The sequence below is a fragment of the Neofelis nebulosa genome, chromosome 9 (assembly GCF_028018385.1).
Source record: "Neofelis nebulosa isolate mNeoNeb1 chromosome 9, mNeoNeb1.pri, whole genome shotgun sequence".
NCBI lineage: Eukaryota > Metazoa > Chordata > Mammalia > Carnivora > Felidae > Neofelis > Neofelis nebulosa.
Genome location: NC_080790.1, coordinates 79,206,348 through 79,227,112, shown reverse-complemented (window position 1 = coordinate 79,227,112; position 20,765 = coordinate 79,206,348). Strand labels below are relative to the sequence as shown.

The 20,765-nt window shown below is 39.9% G+C and overlaps 1 protein-coding gene across 9 annotated transcripts in view; it reads right to left on the bottom strand.

Moving 5' to 3' along the window:
• The window catches only part of VWA3B (von Willebrand factor A domain containing 3B), a 217,789-nt gene that overhangs the window by 29,747 nt on the left and 167,277 nt on the right, over positions 1 to 20,765 (bottom strand). For all 9 annotated transcript variants that reach the window (XR_009248713.1, XR_009248714.1, XR_009248712.1 and 6 more), the window contains 2 exons: positions 20,595 to 20,645; positions 13,712 to 13,913 (listed from right to left, as the gene is read on the bottom strand). Coding sequence is in view for 2 of the 9 variants with exons in the window: in XM_058684344.1 (XP_058540327.1) it covers positions 13,712 to 13,913; positions 20,595 to 20,645 (253 nt within the window). In the remaining 7 variants the exon portion in view is untranslated. The remainder of the gene's footprint in view (positions 1 to 13,711; positions 13,914 to 20,594; positions 20,646 to 20,765) is intronic.

The window sequence follows — 20,765 nt, the reverse complement described above, 5'->3', positions numbered from 1 at the left end:
AGAAAAGGAAACTATGAACCTACATACTCCTCTTGAATATAGATGTAAAAAATCTGTAAGAAACTATTCGCAAATAAATCCAGCAACGTACAAAAAGGACTGTACATGATTACCAAGCATCCTAGGAATGTAAACCTGTTTTAACTTCCACAAATCAATTAATGTGATACACCATATTAATAGAATAAAGGATAAAGCCATATTATTAAACGTATGGAGAAAGAGTAGTTGACAAAACCCAACACCTTTCATGATGAAGACTCCTAACAAACTAGGAACAGAAGGGAACTTTCTCAACTCAGTGAAAATCATCTATGAAAAGCCTACAGCAAACATTATCCTTAATGATGAAAACCCTTAAGATCAGAAACAAGGCAAGGCACTCTGCCCCTCCTACACATTGTACTTGAGCTTCTGGCGCGTACAACCAGGGCAAGGAAAGAATAAAGGCATCCAGGTTGGAAAGGAATAAATAAAACTGTCTTTATTCATGAATGCTATGATCTTCTACATGGCAAACCACCCAGCCTACTACCACCCAGCTACTACCAGAATTAATTAACAAGCTCAGCAGGATGTCATGATACAAGACAGATCTACAAAAACAAACCAACTGTATTTCCATGTACCAGCTATGAATATCTTAAAATAAAGCTAAGAAAAGAATTCCAAGGGGCCCTTGGGTGGCTCAGTTGGCTAAGTGTGTGACTTCTGCGCAGGTCATGATCATGTGATCTGTGAGTTGGAGCCCTGCATTGTGCTGTTATGCTGACAGTTCAGAGCCCGGAGTGTGCTTCTGATTCTATGTCTCCCTCTCTCTCTGTCCCTCCCCCACTTGTGCTCTGTCTCTCTCAAGACAAAACAAGACGAGACGAGACAAGAAAAGAGAAGAGAAAAGAAAAGAAAAGAAAAGAAAAGAAAAGAAAAGAAAAGAAAAGAAAAGAAAAGAAAACCAAGGGGCACCTGAGTGCCTCAGTCAAACGTCCAAATTCAGCTCAGGTCATGATCTTGCAGTTCATGAATTTGAGCCCTTGTGACAGGCTCTTGTACTGCCAGCTCAGAGCCTGGAGTCTGCTTTAGATTCTGTGTCTCCCTCTCTCTCTGCCCCTCCCCTGCTCACACTGTCTCTCTCCAAAAATTAAACATTAAAAAAATTAAAAAAAAAGAGAGTTTCATTTATAACAGTATCAAAAAGAACAGATATTTAGGAATAAACATCAAAATAAGTGAAAGAACTATACAATGAAAACTAGAAAAGATTGCTGAGAGAAATGAAAGATCTAACAATTGGAGTGACATATCATGTTTATGGATTGGAAAATTTGATATAGTTAAGACAGCTATTTTTCCCAAACTGATCTCTAGATCCAATATAACTCACATCAAAATCTCAGTAAGTTTTTTGTTTTCTGGGTTTTCTTGCAGAAATTGAGATACTGAAACTAAAAGCACCAAAACGATTTGGAAAAAAGAACAAACCTGTAGGACGTACACTTCTTGATTCCAAACTTATTATCAGAAAGCGTAATCAAGAAAGTGCAGTATTGACATGAAGATAGTCCTATGGCCAAGGGAACAGTATTGAGAGTCCAGAAACAAATCATTACATTCGTGGTCAATTGATTTTTAACACTTTGGGGAAAATTTTTGCAACTTCTTTAAAAATTAAACATAAATTTATTATATACCCCAGATATACCACTATTAGATATCTAGCCAAGAGAAATGAAAACTTTTATCACACAAAGACTTTTATGTATTTGTATCAGCATTATGCACAATAATGAAAAAGTGTAAATAATGCAAATGTTGATTAACAGGGGAAATGGATAAACAAAATGTCACATATCCATACAATGAAATATTATTGAGCCACTTATATATAAAACGTACAGAAAAGGCAAATATATAGAGACAGAAATTGACGCGTGGTTACCTGGGGTTGGGGCTGCAAACAGAGACTGAGTGCAAATGGGCATGAGGTATCTTTCTGGGGTGATGGATGTGTTCTGAAACTGGATTTTGGTGGTGGTAGTTGACAGCTGTCAGTTTTACTAAAAATCACTTAATTGAAATAGGTAAACTTTACAGTGTGAAAATCATATTTCCATAAACCTGTGGGGTTTTTTTTAAGGGTAAAAATAGATAGCTGTTTACTTTTGGTTTGCTCTATGTAACTATTCACGGTATTTTGCATGCAGTGGGGGTGAATGAGTGAATGAGCACAGAACCTTCTGAATCTACTCTTAAATCAAAACATAGACCAAATAGGTCTTTTTCTTCAAATCACCACATTGTGGAAACTGGGGACTTTTTTCCTTAGATTTTTTTTTTCATTTTTAAATTTCCTGACCATTAACTTATTAATTCTTGGGTCCTCCATCCTAGGTCCTCCATCCTAATCAGAGTGCCCGTGACATCACTCTCCAGCTTCTTTTTGCAGGCCATCAAAATGCCCTTCATGATACAAAGCCAATATAAGGTGCTTCCACATGCTTTTTGGTGTCATTTTTTTTACAATGCTATAGCTATATTATACATAAAGTATTCAACATTCATATACAGGTCTTCTGTTAAGGAAGACTCTAATTTATGAAACATTGACTGTAACAATTGAAATACACCTAGTGAACATAATTTGTCTTGGGTTGCAATTCATGTTCAGTATAATTTGGGCTCATTTCCCTGGTGCCCTATGTAACTGGGTTCTGTTGCAGCCGTCTATCATTTGGATCTGTTTGGAGATGCTTTTCAGGTTCATCAAAAGAAGTGGGAGTATGGTTTATTTCTGGGGAGATGAAAATGTAGGGCAGGGGCCTCAGAAAAGAAGAAATAATGAACTAAATAAAGGCTTAAGGTCTCTTGAAAGAACTGTGGGATGGATATATAAATATAAATATATGTATATGTAATTTTTAAATGTTTATTAATTTAAATGTTTATTAAATTAATTAACTAATTAATGTTTATTTAATTTAAATATTTATTTTTGAGAGAGAGCACAAGCGGGGATGGGGCAGAGAGAGAGAGGGAGACAGAATCTGAAGCAGGCTCCAGGCTCTGAGCTATCAGTACAGAGCCTGATGCAGGGCTCAAACCCACATAAGATCCTGACCTGAGCAAAAGAAGGACACTTAACTGACTGAGCCACCCAGGTGCCCCAGAATTGTGGGATACGTAACAAGCTTTCACACCTGTGCTGCTTGTGGCCTATGCAGCCATGGACAGAAATGTAAGCTGAATACTACCCTTCTGTTTATGATGCTCTGTTTTCACAAGATTTTGCTGGAGTCCCTTCATTCTCATGGAATTTCTATTTTTACAGATGCAGTTATTATGTCAAAGAGGTGAATGTTACCTGTTTGTTCCTGGGCTTTCACCCAGAGGAGAAACCTAAGCTGTCCTTCAGAATGACCTACTACAATCTGAAATGGCCTCAAAGGGCAGAGACTGGACCAGGAGACAGGAGAAATATGACCAACTGCTGCCCAGCTGGCTGTGTGACTTTGGGCAATCTTTTAACCTTTCTGGGCTTCAATTTCTGCATAAGCAAAGAGATGGTACAAACTAAATGATCTCTAACATCTTCTAATTCCATATTTCTTCCCAGAAGAACCTAGGTATTACTTTTTCTATACTACTAGAGAAACTGTCGGGCTGTGTGTATACAAAGACAGGATACTAGCATGATATCTTTGTTTGCAGTTTTCACAATATAAGGGAAACGCAACAACCAGAGCCGTGAACATGAGTAACTCAGTGTTCCATCATAACACTCCAAAGAGACACACACCCCACAGTTTCCTACAATCAGTTCCTCGACGGAAGACTCCATGTAAAGTATTCTCACCCCTAATAGAATTTAGAATCTTGGGAATCTTGAACATACCAAGTAAAATCACCTGTTGCTTAAAAACCTCATCTCTATATAAAGTTTAACTTACAAAGCCACCTTCTTTCATGCTGCCAGTGTCCACATCGCAGACCAGGCAACTATGGAGGTCACCAGATAGCCTTTTCACCTCCAGATGGATATTACCTTGATTTCCAAAAAGATGTCCACATTGATCCCAGAAAGGCAATTCCCCCCTTCAGATTTCAACAATATAACAGATAAGCCACTTACTAGAATCTATGCCTAGATACATTTAAAGTTCCCTTAAAAAATTCTAAATGAGTATAATCGCATTTATTTAACTAGCCCCCTTCATCTCTAGATTCCAAATATCGATTCTCTCAACATCCTAGCCAGAAGCTAACTGATGAAAATGCTTTCTATATTTTCACAGGTACAAATCTACGAAGTCAATTGCCTGAAATCATCAGAGAGATCTTTTTTCTCTATAGCTGTCGCTTACTTCCCAATTCATCTGATATAGAACCACCGTTCACTCTGTAAAGACCTTCCCTGCACGAGCAACACTGAACAGTAGCGACACAGAGCACTATGATGTTCATTTTTTTACGAATAGAAAACGCCACCTAAGAAAATGCCTTTCTAAATGACTGAAAAGTATTGCCTACCTTCAAATCACTCATACACCTGTGGATTCACCTGAAAGGACCATTCCAGTACCAAAGAACTTTGTACACGCAACATGTTTACTCTTCTTTTGTTTCCAACTGTTACTACTATTGGCAACAATTCATTTCTGGTTGTTTCCACAACATGGAGCTTTATGGAAGAACTATTCACTCTACACTCAATGATTCACCCACACCACTGCACAATCAATTCCGCTACATCACAGATTAAGTAGAGTAGCCACAGGAAACAAATCTACAGGGCCAGCTTTAGTACAATGGTTCATTCCACAGAAATAGAGCATTGGTTTGCTGGGATGGAAGGGTAGCAGTAAGGACAGCTACACACAGCATTCCTTCAGCCACAATGTTGACAGCACCTTTCCAGAAAGGCCATGTGCCACAATTTTTGAATCTTGCCAAAGACTTTAGAAACACTGTACAGCCTATACCAAAGAACATGCCCAGTGCTGTTCTTTTCCTGGCATGCCTTCAGCTATCCACACACAAAATACAAACTTGTCTGAGTTTTAAAAAGAAATCTATGGAGGATGAAAGTCAGAAGGGGTGGAGAGTAGGAACAAAAATGGTAGCACTAAATAGATAAGGCAACATATCTCTAGGCTTAGGTGCATGAGAATAGCTGTGTGTCAATCTCAGTGGGGAAGTCAGGCAATGATCCTGGCAGTAAGGATGCTGTCCACTGGGTAATTTGATTTTTCCTTGTTTCCAAAATTCAGAGAATCCAATTCATTTCCTTACCAGATTTGATTACCAGGTGACGTAGAGCAGGATCCAAAATGGTGCCACCCTCCTTTCATTTATGACTTAATTTCAAGGTCACATGCTCAGGTTTTCATTGGTGGGGACAGTGAAGTTAGTAAACGTTTGATGCTTTAAAATTTCCCATTTAGCAATGTGCTTCCACACTGCATATAGGATGCATTTCTACAACTTAACTAGAACTAATCTTTGGCTCCAAATCTTGTTATGAAACGACTACTAAATATTTTTTTCTGCCCTAAATCATTGAACTGCTGCCACCCAGCAGCTCCAACATGCTTCTCTGTCCATGTTTTGTCTTAAAAACCAACTAAAGTCTGTGACTGCTATAATCAAGATAATACTTGTAGTATCATGTATGTTTTGACCTTTCCTCTCACCAGGATACCCAAATATAAGACCAGAACATTTGCAAACTGGTCTCTGTAAATTATTCAACTCTCTTTAAAACCTTGGTGAGAAGGATGGGGCCAGCCTGGAGCATCTGCTGACCTTCACTATCTCTCTCCTCATTTAGATTTAGAGGGGTTTCCTCCACCCTGAGAATATCTAGGGTCTGCCTCTCTTTTAAAAATGGGTTCTGCAAAAAGAACGAAAAGACCTTATAGGAAAATGTAAATCAGGAGTGGGCCCACTCCTGCCCAGCACCTCTCCGCCACCAAGTGACCACCCAAGTAAATGAGTCAGAAGTCTTTGTATGCTTCCTTTCCCAAGGCATTTGCATTTTATTTTTTTTTATTAAAAAAAATTTTTTAACCTTTATTTATTTTTGAGACAGAGAGAGACAGAGCATGAGTGGGGGAGGGTCAGAGAGAGGGAGACACAGAATCTGAAAGAGGCTCCAGGCTCTGAGCTGTCAGTACAGAGCCCAACTTGGGGCTCGAACTCATGGACTTGGGGCTCAAACTCATGGACCACGAGATCACAACCTGAGCTGAAGTCGGATGCTTAACCGACTGAGCCACCCAGGCACCCCATGGCATTTGCATTTTAACAGGAGGCAAACTTATCTTGCCAAAGAGTAAAGCTCTAAGGGGAACGTCCTGCCTCAGCCCTGGGCAAAGTCCTCTTGCAAGACCTCTCAGAAGCACAGCAGGTCAGCACTGGGGCCCACAGGGACACTAAGGATATCGCACCCGAATCCAAGGCTTAAAGGGAATGCTGTGGCCAGGTGGACATGAAGAGAGAATCATTATCTCCTGTGAGGAGTCTTGGACACCTATCCTTGCTTTAAAATCCAAAGGAGGGGACGGAGAGTGCTTTTCTGGAGGTGGTGTTCCATTCTTCCTCAGGGAATGGTGTAACTTTAGAAAACACAGCATGTGAAACACACATCCCCAGAACTTCCCTGCAGTTTTCACTTCCCTCTCCTGGGGGCTGCTTCCTGAGCAGATGGCTGCTGAGTGGCTGAGCTGTCTGGCCTTACTCTCCTCCCAGTTTGTGGTTCTGGTGCAATGTGAGTGGCTCCTTAGGAAACACAGGAAACCAACTGCAGGATGAAGCCCTGAACCACAAAACAGTCCTCTGCTCCCCAATACCGTGCGTGCAGCACTGGGCCATGGAGTCAACCACTCTGAAAGTAAAATCTCCAATTAACGTTAATCAATAGCAACTCAAAGGGCTTTTGTGGGGAAAAAAAATTTTTCTTTTTTTCTTCTCTTTCTCCTCCTCCTCTTCCCCCTCCCCCTTCTTTTTTTTTGGTAGTGGCAAAGGAACTGATATATATGCATTAGATGCTGCATAAAATTATTTTCCTAGCTTGAAGACCAAACTTGTAACATCTTCTCAGGGAATATTTCTTCACTACGCCTTTAGGAAAAAATCAAAGAGAAAAATCTGAAGTGTTTTAAATAGTTAAATCTGAAAATTACCACAGCCTTCTAATCTGTAACTCAGATGTTACTGATTCAGTTATCCATATGTTGGTACCCCATGAACAAATGCCACACACTGGAGCTACTTTTGTGTCACTGCCTGGAGTGTGGACCACAACCAGCTATCTGCTGTATACAAATATATATCTCACACAAGGCTACAGTATAAAAATAAATGCTGGGTCTTGAAGAAAACTTTTCAAGACCTCTGTTGTGGTTACTCCACCTACCTGCCCCCAAATCCATTCTGCCCTGCCCTGCTCCATACCTCAAGAGGGTGACCCCATGGATGACACCACCTTATGTATTTACCTTGCTGGCCAGCTTCTGGACAGGGGGAGCCAATGGCAGGCCAGAGGTCAGAGAGCAGCAGGAGGAGAAAAGACTGGGGTGTCGGTTCCATACTCCTTCCCTGCCCTGTCTCTCTAGAACTATCTCCCACTCCTGCTAGTGGATTTAGCTCTTACAGGGCTCCAGGAGTACCATTTCCTTCCACCCCTTCAGGTCTAGGGGTAACGACAACTTCCTGCTATTGCTGGTTGCTGGGGGCCCTCAATCCCTTTGGCCGCCCTAGACCTACATCCACCTCTACAAACAGTCCCTCCATTTCTTCACTTGAACTGACTGAATGGGATCCTGTTTCCTGCTTGGCCCCTATTGATAAGCCCTCCACACTCAGTTCTACTCCAGACAGGGAGGTCAATGACCATACTTAAACCTGCTGAGGGTAGGATTTGTGCTTGTGAAAAAAACCTAGTACAGGACAATGCTGAGGTCTGCCCAGCTAAAAGCTCCAGCAAAGAGGGTTTTATTCAGCTTTAGGATGAAGAGACATTCTGGCTGTGATTTTTGTCACCTCAGGGATCCCCAGAGCTGATAGTCACCTTCCCACTCCAAAACATCAGGATACTAGACAGGAAACTTTTTAGATAATATTTAGAGTTGGTGGGAGTTTTTCTTCCCTTCTTTCAATTCCTTCCAGGGACTGGTATTCCCTATCAGGATTCTCTCCTTAAGACCTCAGCTGACTGTGGGACGATCACGAGGCTGGCAGCACTCTCCCTTCGGCACCCCCACCTGTCCCGTTGGAGCGCCTCTCTCTCTGAGACTTCAGCCCCACCTGGCCACACCTACCATCATTCCTCAAGGGCCCATATGGGGTCCCTTTCCCAGAAGTTAACTATCTCCAAGGTGCTGGCTTGAATGTGCAGGGGTCATTTTTCCTGTGATGGCAACATCACTGATGCACAGCCCAGACTTGTTAATACTCTGCCCAGACACGAGGGAATCTTATGTGCTGCTGAAAAGCAATTCACAATTGCTAGAAAGTCTTCCTACCATACTCGAGTATCAGCAGAACGGGCTCAAGTTTTTCTAGTGGAATGAGGAAGGTTGACTAGTTGTAAAGGATTCTGGTGGGATGCCTCCTTCCTCCCTTTATTTTTTATTTTATTTATTTTAAAATTTATTTATTTTGAGAAAGAGAGAGAGAGAGAGCATGGGAGGGGCAGAGAGAGGAGAGAGAGAGAAAATCTGAAGTAGGCTCCACGCTGTCAGCACAGAGCCCGATATGGGCAAGAACTCACAAAACGTGAGATAATGACCTGAGTGGAAACCAAGAGTCAGATGCTTAACTGACTGAGCCACCCAGGGACCCTTTATTTTATTTTTTAAAAATGTTTATTTATTTATTTTGAGAGACAGAGAGAGCATGAGTAGAAGAGGGGCAGAGAGAGAGAGAGAGAGAGAGAGAGAGAGAGAGAGAGAGACAGACAGACAGACAGACAGACAGACAGACAGACACAGCTCTGACAGCTCATAGCCCGATTCAGGGCTAGATCTCACCATCCTTGAGATCATGATCTGAGCCAAAATCAGAGTCAGATGCACCTGACTGAAGCATCCAGGTGCCCCTATTCTGACTCCATTTTATACAACTCAAAGAAATGTCTAAGTCTTTCCAACCAACATTCTCCTATACAGTGCCAAACTCACTGTTTTCCTGACAGTGTTTTCCAATCCAAATGGTCTCTCTCCTTCTCTCACTTTCCAAGTTCCACCTGACCCAGCCTCACCTGTATCCTCCCTACACTCTTTCTCTTGGATGATTTCTCATGGAGTGGGGCACTCATTGCACCATTCCTAAAGGCCACAGACTCCAGATTCCTTTCTAGTCACAACTTGGAGAAATAAACATGGGTAGCCGGCTGTGTAGCTATGTTTCCATGACCTCTTTTAGGGTTGCTTACAGGTGCTTACAGCTTCACAAGATTTTCTGCTTCCAGATTTTCCAAGGCTTGGGTCAATGTTATGAGTATGGAGAGCCTGTTGGGTCTTTCTGGGCCTGGGTTCTGCAGGATTTGCTCTGGAGAACAACGCTTAGGTAGTAAGGAAATGTAGGATACCATGGCTGGGCTGCCTAGACCAGGCTCCCAGGGAGAACTATGGAAGGTTAATTATAATTCAGATGCCCAGTGGTGATTTCTACCATAGCATAGCTCTGATTAGCCAATGATGGTGAAATCTGCAATCATGGCAATAAAAGAAGTGAGCAGAGGTAGTTTTCAAGGGGAATTTAAATTTTCAGCCTTCAGATTTCTTTTCATTATGTGGTCAGTGAGCCAAGCACCTGTCTCTAGGGACACCACAGAACTAGCGGATTATGGAAATAGGGGAAGCAATTCTTTAGTTATGTGCAGAATGTGACCATGGTGGGCAGAGCAGGTGGGATGATGGTTCTCCCCTCAGGTCTGATCCTGAGGCCAGCAAAAGACTACCAGGTAAAGCTTGAGTAGAAAAAGCAAGGTACAGGCTAGCCTAACACTAACATGTACAGCCACTTCTTCCCACATTTGATCTTGATCAACAAGAAAAGTCACGAAGCTGCCCCAAACTCAGGAACCAGTGGGGTGACTACAGATCAGAGAGTCACAGACATCCAGACTCCATAGCATGCTGTGGCATGGACCAAATCCACTGGCCACCCCCTTCTGACTGTGTGTGGGCTTTCCGATTAGATGCCCATTCCTAACAAACTTTAGTCACCTTTTGCTACATGTTATCAATAAACTCTAGGGGACCTTAATAAAAAAAAACAGATGCTTTCTTGCTCCCCAATTTACAATCATTCATCAAAATCTTTGGCCTTTGCTGAAGGAATTTATGATCAGACTATGTTTATATATGAGTCAGTGAAGATGACTTTCATCTGTGGTGAATTTTCCCCCTAGGGGTCTCACAAGCCCTTGCCATCTTGAGCTTTGGTCCCAACCAATGTTTGTCACAAGAGGAGATTGAGACCTGTTAGTGGATTATGAAGTCAAACCAGTGGAGCATGGCAGACATGGAATAAAAACATCTCATAATACATCACACATCGTGAGGAGAAATATCATTATAAGAAAACACTATACAAACTATTCCATTGCCGAGGGCCATGCTAAGAGTGCAAAGAACTCTGAAGAGAAGATGCCAAGTATGATACCCCCTCCTCCCATTCATTACCAGTGGAAAACTGTCCTGAGCACATGGACCTCATTGGAACAGACAGTGGGGACTTTACACACCCTATGTGGGGGCAGGGTGGTAAAGGGAGAGCCTTAGCCCCCGACCAAGAAGGGGGCAGCAGTGGACCCACTGATACCATTACATGCACTGTCTTCTCTCACTCTAGCTCATGCCTCAAGTTCCCACCATCTCTTCTTCCTTTCCTTCTTTATGAAGATCTTGAAACAAAATCTTTACTTCCTGTACTTACTTTTCTTCACTTCTACCCACTACACCCACTGCAAACTGGTTTCTGTTTCCACAATTCCACTGAAATTATTCTAAGATCACTAATAATCAAATGGCTTGGAGACATCATTCTGTATGACTTTTCAAAACTTCTCAGTAGAAACTTTAACAATGGATGTAGCAAGAGCAGGTTTTCAGGGACAGTTAATTATTCACTTTGTCTTCTTGACCCTTGGGTACCCACAGGGCATCCAGTGAGGAGGGCCAACAGACAGCCACATGTTTGAAGGCCTCATATGGTGCCTCCCAAGGGAATACTAAATAATTCTTTGGGGAAGTCACTTTGTTTGAATAACATTAATAGGCATAAGATGTTTTGTGATAAAATTTTTGCTTTCTGCACAAAGACACTTTTCTACAATGGAGAGGGAAAGTGTGATTTGTAGGGGAAAAATAAAGAAAAACAAACAAAACCAAAAGAGAATCCAAGAATCCAGAGCAGCAAATGCAGAATTTAAAATCAAGGAAAGCCAGGGGAGCCTGTGTGGCTCAGTTGGTTGAGCATCTAACTTCTGAATTTGGCTCAGGTCATGATCCCAGGGTCACGGGATCAAGCCCTGCATTGATTACCTCTCTCCTTCTGCCCCTGCTTAAGATTCTCTCTCTCTCTCTCTCTCTCTCTCTCTCTCTCTCTCTCTCTCTCTCTCTCTCTCCTTCTGCCCCTCTCCCACACTCATGGTCTCTCTCTAATTAAAAAAAAATTTTTTTTTTTAAATTTTAAATCAAGCAAAGCCAGTATCACTTAGCAAAGACTAAATCCAAAAAAGATGAATCTCAAGGGTTAGTTCTTTGGGGGTATATCTGTTAGTGAATATATAGTGAATATAAAAAAAGTATATAGAATTCAGTAAGATTTAAGATGATCTATTCCAGGTCCACACATACCCATGCACAGTCAGAAAGGGGGTGTTATATTGGTAACAAGTATTTAGAGCCCCAAAATATTCATGTCCTTTGAACAAAGGATTCCACTCCTAAGAATCTGTCCTAACAAAAAAATACACCATGGAAGCCATTAAGATGTGTGAAAGAGAAAACTGAAAAATATCCCAAATGTCTAACATTCAGTGAAGAATTAAATAAATCATGGTATAATACACACCATGAAATATTGTGTAGTCACAAAAAGTCAATCTGAGAGTCGCAAAACACAGAGAAAGTATATGAGAAAATGCTAACTTAAAAGCAGAAAATGACATTTTTTCAAAGAAGACACACAGATGGCCAACAGACACATAAAAAGATTCTCAGTATCACTCATCATCAGGGAAATGTAAACCAAAACCACAAGGAGATATCCTCTCACACCAGTGAGAATTGCTAGTATCAAAAAGACAAGAAATAACAAGTGTTGGTGAGGATGTGGAGAAAAAGGAACTCTTGTGCACTGTTGGTGGGAATGTAAGTTGATGCAGCTACTGTGGAAAATAGTATGGACGTTCCTCAAAAATTAAAAAATAGAATTGCCATATGATCCAGTAATTCCATCACTGGGTGTTTACCCAAAGAAAATGAAAATCCTCATTCAAAAAGATACCTTACCCCTATGTTTATTGCAGCATTATTTACAGTAGCCAAGATGTGGAAGCAACCCAAGGGTCCATTGATAGATGAATGGATAAAGAAGATGTGGCATACACACACATACACAATGGAATATTACTCAGCCATAAAAAGGATGAAATCTTGCCATCTGTGACAACATGGATGGACCTAGAGGGTATCATGCTAAGTGAAATAAGTCAGACAGAGAAAGGCAAATACCATATGATTTCATTTATATGCGGAATCTAAAAAACAAAACAAATGAACAAACAAAAAGAAGAAGAAACAGAGCCATAAATACAGAGAACAAACTGATGGCTGCCAGAGAGAAGGGGGTTGGGGATGGGCAAAAGGGGTAAAGGGGAGGAAGTGGTACAGGCCTGAATGAATAAGTCCTGGGGATGAAACGTACAGCATAGGGAATATAGTCAATGGTACCGTACTAGTGTTGTATGGTGACAGAGGGTATCTACACTGTGATGAGCATAGCATAACATACTAAATTGTCAAAGCACTATATTGTACACTTGAAACTAATATAACGCTGTGTATCACGTATAATTAAAGAAAAGAGGAGAATATGAAATAATTATGGAGCTTATGACTGCTTCTATATAAAAAATTTATTCAAGGAGGAAAAGAAAGCTAAAAGTAAGTGATCCAAAGTGGTAATAATAAGGCAGTTGGATTAGAAATCATTTTTTTCTTTTTGAAAAGTTTGTTTTATTAGTAATAATTACTAACACTTGGGGGGGGCTTTCAACATGAAGTACTTTAAGAAGTCATTTTACTCCCATAATAACCCTGTGAGACAAATACTAGTAATATTCCTATTTTACAGATTAAAAGACCTAAGATTCAGATGGAGTACCTGGCCAAGATAACATAGGGATTAGGTAGCATATCTGAGGCTGGACCCTGCTGTGGCTCAAATCAAAGTTCAGGCCTTTGATCACTACATTATACTTCTGTTTAGTTTCGTTTAAAAAAAAAAAAAAAGGCCACAGTAAAATCGAATGGCATTTCCTTTCTGTTGAAAGGAAGTCCTGTCACTTTAATGGGCTGGCTCTAACTCTTTTAGAAATCGGTGTGGAGAGGGGTGCGGGAGGGGGTAGGAAGGCCAATGCAGGGATGGCAATGACTTGGGACAGGAGGGAGGAAGGACATATCAACACCTCCATGGCACCTACCTCTCCTCTCTTGTTCACATAATTCTCCTTCTTGGCAGCCTCCTGGAGTTCCATGGCCTGTTGGATATACATTTTCCCAGCTAGGATTTCATTTTCCAGCATTGACAGCTCCTTCAGTGAAATGGGCCAATTCAACCGTTCTAATGCCCCATTTAAAGCTGCCTTGTTTTCCAAGTACCGCATTGGCTTGTATGCATCTAACCTAAAAAGAAAAACAAAACAAAACAAAGAAAGTGATCATAATGGAAACAACATGGGAAGATACTTTTCAGTAAAACCTCTCCTGAGAACCATCTCTCAGACAGATGTTAGATATCAGTTGACACAATGATGGGCACACCCTCTGGTCCATCAGAGGACCACTGTGGTGGCTTGCATGAGTTAAAAATGACCATCTCTGTGAATTACAATAGGCACTCTTCCCTACTACCTAATTTGATTATCTGACTTTAAAGAAGTTTTACACACATAGCTTTATTTTCAATTTTTTCGGCATATTTGGAACTCATTCCTTTCTCCCTAGGCCCAACATTTGGCAGGACCAAAAGTGAGCTTCAAAGAGATTTCACATGCTATGCCCAGCAGTAACCCTGGGAACACAGCAAAGCAAAGGGAAGGGAAGCAAAACATAAGCCAAATATTTGCCTCAGTGCAGTAATTCTTGTACCAGCTCACTCTAGCTATTTTGATCTCCTCTCCTTTTATAAGCCTAAACAGGCCTAAACTTTCTGGCTTCATTGTTTTGGGACACAAAGAACAGAAGGCAAACATTCTATGAGCTGATGAATACAGGCTGTGGGACTCCAGGGGAAGCCAGTGTGGTGTGATGGAGTCTACTTCCAGTCCAGCTTCTGCTGCATCAGACACGCCTGGAAGGGGAGAGAAAGAAAGAGGAGAAGAGGGAGAGAGGCAGGGGAGCATGAGGAAGAAAGAGAGGGAGCAACAGAGAGAGTGGAAGGCATTTCATAATTATCATTTTCTTACTGCTGAAAGCATCACTTCCTTTAGATTTAGGGTATTGAAAGAGTACAGTTTAAACCCAGCACAGCCACAGGACTCAATCCACAAACAAACCTATCTCCAGATAACAGAAAAAATTCTTATTAAAAAATCTGAATTGGAGTGATGTCATTAAGATGGTGGAATAAGAACCCCCGGGCTCCCATTCATACCCCCAACCCCCAATCAGGAAATACTGACTAATCAATATATGGACCAAATTCCCTTTGTGAGGATTCCGGAAACCAGTTAAGAACTTACAGCACTCAAGATGAACTCGAAGCTAAAAAAGAATGGTGGATTAAAGTGGATAAAAAAGGTTGTTGCATTTTGCCTTCCTAGTCCCCCTGCTTCCCTGATATAGGGCAGCACAAGTGGGAGACAACTCGTAAATTGTGGCTTCCCCCTTTTGGGAGGGAAGGAGGATTGGAACGTGCATCCAATATTCTGGAGTTTTGGGAGGCTTCCCAAGGGACTGGTTTCCATCTTTTCTGACTCAGAACACTGATGGGAATGGTGATATATTCTGGATACAGGTTAGGGGTAGCTTAAGAAAAAAGAGGACTATCCATGGCTTATTGCAGCACCAGAGACACTGCAATACCAAAAACAGACACCAGGGGGAGAAAGAGATTATGGGCTTCTGAGAAGGAAGGGGCAAACCTATTTGACAGAAATTTCATATACAAGCCTGGAGAAGACATATCCCAGAAAAGGTTTGAAAGATCCCCAGAATCTCTAACCCAGATGACTGGTGATGGTCATTTCCTATAAGAAGCTAGTCTAAAAAAAAAAAGAAGAAGAAGAAGAAGAAGAAGTTAGTCTATAAAGACCAGGAGAAGTGTCCTTTTTCGAATATTCAAATCTCCACTAAAGATTCTAAGGCATACAAAGAAACAGAGAAAGGTGGCCCAATCAAAGGAATAAAGTACGTCTTCAGAAATCTTCCCTAAAGAAATGGAGATCTGTGGAACATAAGGGAAGGGAAACAACAATAATATAAAAACAGGGAGGGGACAAAACATAAGAGACTCTTAAATATGGAGAACAAACAGAAGGTTACTGGAGGGGTTGTGGGAGGGTGAATGGGCTAAATGGGTAAGGGGCATTAAGGAATCTACTCCTGAAATTATTGTTGCACTATATGCTGACTAATTTGGATGTAAATTAAAAAAAATTAAATTAAAAAAAAAAAAGAAATGGAGATCTATGAACAACGTGACAAAAAAATTCAAAATAACTATCCTAAAGATTTCAATGAGCTCGAAGAGAACACAGACAACTACATAGGATCAGGAAAATGATGCATGAACAAAGTAAGAATATCAACAAAAATATAGAAACTATAAAAAAGAGAACTATAAAAAAGAAATTCTGGATCTGAAGAATATAATAACTGAAATGAAAAAATCTCTAGAGAAGTTTAAAAGCAGACTTGATCAAGCAGAAAAAAAAATCAGCAAATTATTACTACTTTGAGCCATAAATTGTTACAAGAGACAAAGAAGGATATTATATAATGATACAAGGGTCAATCCACCAGGAAGATATGACAATTATAGATATATATGCACCAGTGTCAGAGCTCTCAAATACATGAAGCAAATATTGACAGAATTGAAGAGAGAAATAGATAGCAACATAATAAAAGTAAGAGATTTCAATCCCCATTTTCCACTATTGATAGAACGACCAGACAGATGATCAATAAGGAAACAGAGTACTTGAACAATACCATAGACTGACTGGATCTAATAGGTGTGTACAGAATATACCACTAGCCAACAGTAGGATACATATTCTTCATATGTGCACATGAAACATTCTCTGGGACAGACTACATGTTAGGCCATGAAACAAGTGTTACAAGTTTTCAAAATCGATGGGGCACCTGGGTGGCTCAGTCGGTGTGTCCGACTTCAGATCGGGTCATGATCTCATGGTTCACGACTTTGAGCCCTGCATCAAGCTCAGAGCCTGGAGCCTGCTTCAGAGTCTGTGTATCCCCCTCTCTCTGCCCCTTCCCCACTTGCACTGTGTCTCTCTCTCTCAAAAATAAACAGAAAAAAAAGTTTTCAAAATGGAAATCATAAAAGACTATCTTCTCTAATCACAATGGCACGAAATTAGAAAATTAAAAGCAGATGGAAATTAAACACCACACTCTTAAACAGCCAATGGGTCAAAGAAGAAATCACAAGGGAGATTAGAAAATATCTTGAGATACATGAAAATGAAAACACAAAATAACAAAATATACGAAATACCATAAAACCAGTACCGGGAGAAAAAATTTATTGTGCTAAATACTTACATTAAAAAAGAAGAAAGATCTCAAACCAATAGCCTAGAAAAAGAACAAACTAAATCCAAAGTTAGTAGAAGGAAGGAAAATATATAGAGCAGAAATAGGTAAAATAGATTACAAAAAAAAATAGAAAAAAAATCAATGAAAGTGTTGATTTTTAGAAAGAATAACATAACTGAAAAATGTTCAGCTAGATTAACTAAGAAAAAAAAGAGGGAAGACTCAAATAACCAGAATCAGAAAGGAAAAAGGAGACATTACAAGTAAAGCTACAGAAATAAAAGGGGTTAGGAGAAACTGCTATAATCATTTATACACACAAACTGGATAACCTAGAAGAAAAGGATAGAAGCCTAGAAACACACTATCAGCTAGACTGAATCATGAAGAAATAAAAAAATCTGAGGAGACCTATAACTAGAAAGGAGACTGATTCAGTAAACACATACCTTCCAACAAATATAAGCTCAGTACCAAATAGCTTTAGTGGAGAATTCTACCAAACATTTAAAGAATTAACACCAATCTTCTTTAAATACTTCCAAAACTGCAGAGGAAGGAGTATTTCCAGACTCATTCTATGCGGCCAGCATTTCCCCATACCAAAGCCAGACAAAAATACTACAAGGAAGCTACAGGCCAATAACCCTTATGAACACTGATGCAAAAATCTTCAACAAAACATTAGCAAACAAATATAACAGCCTATTAAAAGGATTATATACCATTAAATGTGAGATTTGTTCCTGTAATGCAAGGATGATTCCATATAAAAATTGATGTGACATATCATATTAACAATGAAGGAAAAAAACCACTTGATCATCTCAAGTGATGCAGAAGAATCATTTGACAAAATTCACACCCTTTCATGGAAAAAAAAGAAAAGACACCCAATAAGCCAGAATAGAAGGAAACTACCTCAACATAGTAAAGGCCTCATATGAAAAGCCCACAGCTAACATCATCCTCAACAGTCAATAACTGGAAACTTTTCCTCTCAGAACAGAACAAAGCAAGAATGTCCACTCTTACTATTTTTATTAAGCAAAGTACTGAAAGTCCTATCCAGAGAAATTGGATAAGAAAAAGAAACTAAAAAAACATCCAAACTGGAAAGAAATAAAATCATATCTGTTCAAGATGACACGATTTTATATGTAGAAACCCCTAAAGATCCCATAAAAATATTATTAGAATAAATAAATTCAACAAAGTAGCAGGATAAAATATCAACACAGAAAAATCAGTTTTGTTTCTATACCCTACGAATGCACAATCCAAAAAGGTAATTAAGACAATAATCCCACTTAAAATAGCACCAAAAAGAGTAAGATACTTAGGAATAAAATTAACCAAGGATGTAAAAGATTTGTACACTGTAAACTATAAAACATCATGGGAAAAAACATTAAAAAGATGCAAATAAACGGGAAAGACATGCTGTATTCATGAATTAGAAGACTTAAGATTGTTAAAATATCCATACTACCCAAATTAATCTACAGATTCAATGCAGTCCCTATCAAAATCTCAATGGCATGTTTTGCAGAAGTAGAAAAAATCATCCTAATTCATGAAACCTCAAGGGGCTCCAAATAGCCAAACAATCTCGAAAAAGAACAAAGTTGAAGGCCTCACATTTCCTGATTTTAGGACATATTATACAAAGGTACCATAATCAAAATGCTGTGGTACTGACATAAAGACAAACATGATCAGTGGAACAGAATAAAGAGTCTAGAAATAAACTCCTATGTGTATGCATATATAGATGGTCAAATGATCATCAAAGGTGCCAAGACCTCACCATGGAGGAAAGGACCATCTCTGACAAATGGTTCTGGTAAAACTGGATATCCACATGCAAAAGAATGAAGCTGGAACCCTTAATGTATACCATATATAAAAATTAACTCAAAACAAAATGGATTAAAGACCTGAACAGAAGGCCAAAAACTATAAAACTCCTAGAAAAAATATATAGGGGGAAAGCTTCATGATATTGGATTTGGCAATGATTTCTTGGATAGAACACCCGAAGCCCAGACACAAATGCAAACATAGACAAATGGGACTACATCAAACATAAAAACTACTCATCAGAGGAAAATATCAAGAGAGTATAAAGACAACCTTTGGAATGAAAGAAAGTATCTGAAAATCATCTACTGGAGGGGCGCCTGGATGGCTCAGTCAGTGGAGCATCCAACTCTTGGTTTCAGCTCAGGTCATGTTCTCACGATGGTGAGATAAATCCCGTGTCGGGCCCTGGGCTGGCAGCGCACAGCCTGCTTGGGATCCCCTCTCTTCCTCTCTCTCTGCCCCTTCTCTTCTCTCTCTCTCTTTCAAAGTAAATAGATAAACTTAAAAAAAACACAAAAAGGAAAATCATCTATCTGATAAGTGGTTAAAATCCAGAATATATAAAGAACTCCTACACCTCAACAACAATGACAAAATAATCCAATTAAAAATGAGCAAAGACCTTGAATAACATTTCTCCAAAGAAGATATACTCATGGCCAACAAGCATGTGAAAGAATAGTTAACATTACTGATCATTAGGGGTGCCTGGGTGGCTTAGTCAGTTGAGCGTCTGACCTCAGCTCAGGTCATGATCTCACGGCTTGTGGGTTTGAGCCCTGCGTTGGGATCTGTGCTGACAGTTCAGAGCCTGGAGCCTGCTTCGAATTCTGTCTCTCCCTCTCTCTCTCTCCCCCTCCCCCATTCATGCTCTGTCTCTCAAAAATAAATATTAAAAAAATTTTTTTAATTACTGAGCGTTAAGAAAATGCAAATGAAAACCACAATGAGTTATCACTTTACACCCACGAGACCACCAGGATGGCTTTAGTTACACACACACACACACATACACATGTATGTAAAAAAGTAAATATATATAAAGGTAAAATAACAAATGTTGGCAAGGATGTGGAGAAACAGGAACCCTCATACATTGCTGGTAAGAATGTAAAATAGTGCAGTTGCCCTGAAGAAGTTTGGTGGCTCCTCAAAAAGTTAAACATAGATTACCCTGTGACCCAGAAAATCCACCCCTAGATATGTTCCCAAGAGAAATGCAAGCATATGTCCACAAAGCAACTTCTACATGAATGTATATGGTAGCCTTGTCCTTAGTAGCCCCAAAGTGGAAACAACCCGAATAGCCACCAATGGATAAATAGCTGGTATATACATAATGGATCAATGCAGAAGCATAAAAGGAAATGAAATACTATGTATGCTGCAACTGGGAAACATCATTTTTACAAAACTAAGTGAAAGAAGCCAGACATGAAATGTCACATGTTGTATGATCCCTTTCTTATGAACTACCCAGAACAGGCAAATGCACAGAGACAGAAAGCAGACTAGTGGTTACCAGAGGGGGAGAGAGGTTTGGGGAAGGATTACATAATAGGTAGAAGGTGTTTCTTCTGAGGTGATAAGGGAGGGGGGTGGTTGTACATTTTGAATAAATACCACTGACTGTACACTTTAAAACAGTTAATTGTAGGTTATATGACTTTCACCAAAATAAAAAAAGAAAGTAAAGAGGAACTGGCTTACTTTTCTTTTTCCTCTTGAGATAACGCTTGCCAAACAATTTTATTCAAGCGCCTGTTTAAAAAAATCAATGATTAGTTAGTAGCAGTACTTTCATTTCATGGCACAAGGTTGACCCCAGGCTCTGAAGGGCACAGCAGGAAGCTCCCAAGCCAAGTGACGCATCCATTGGAC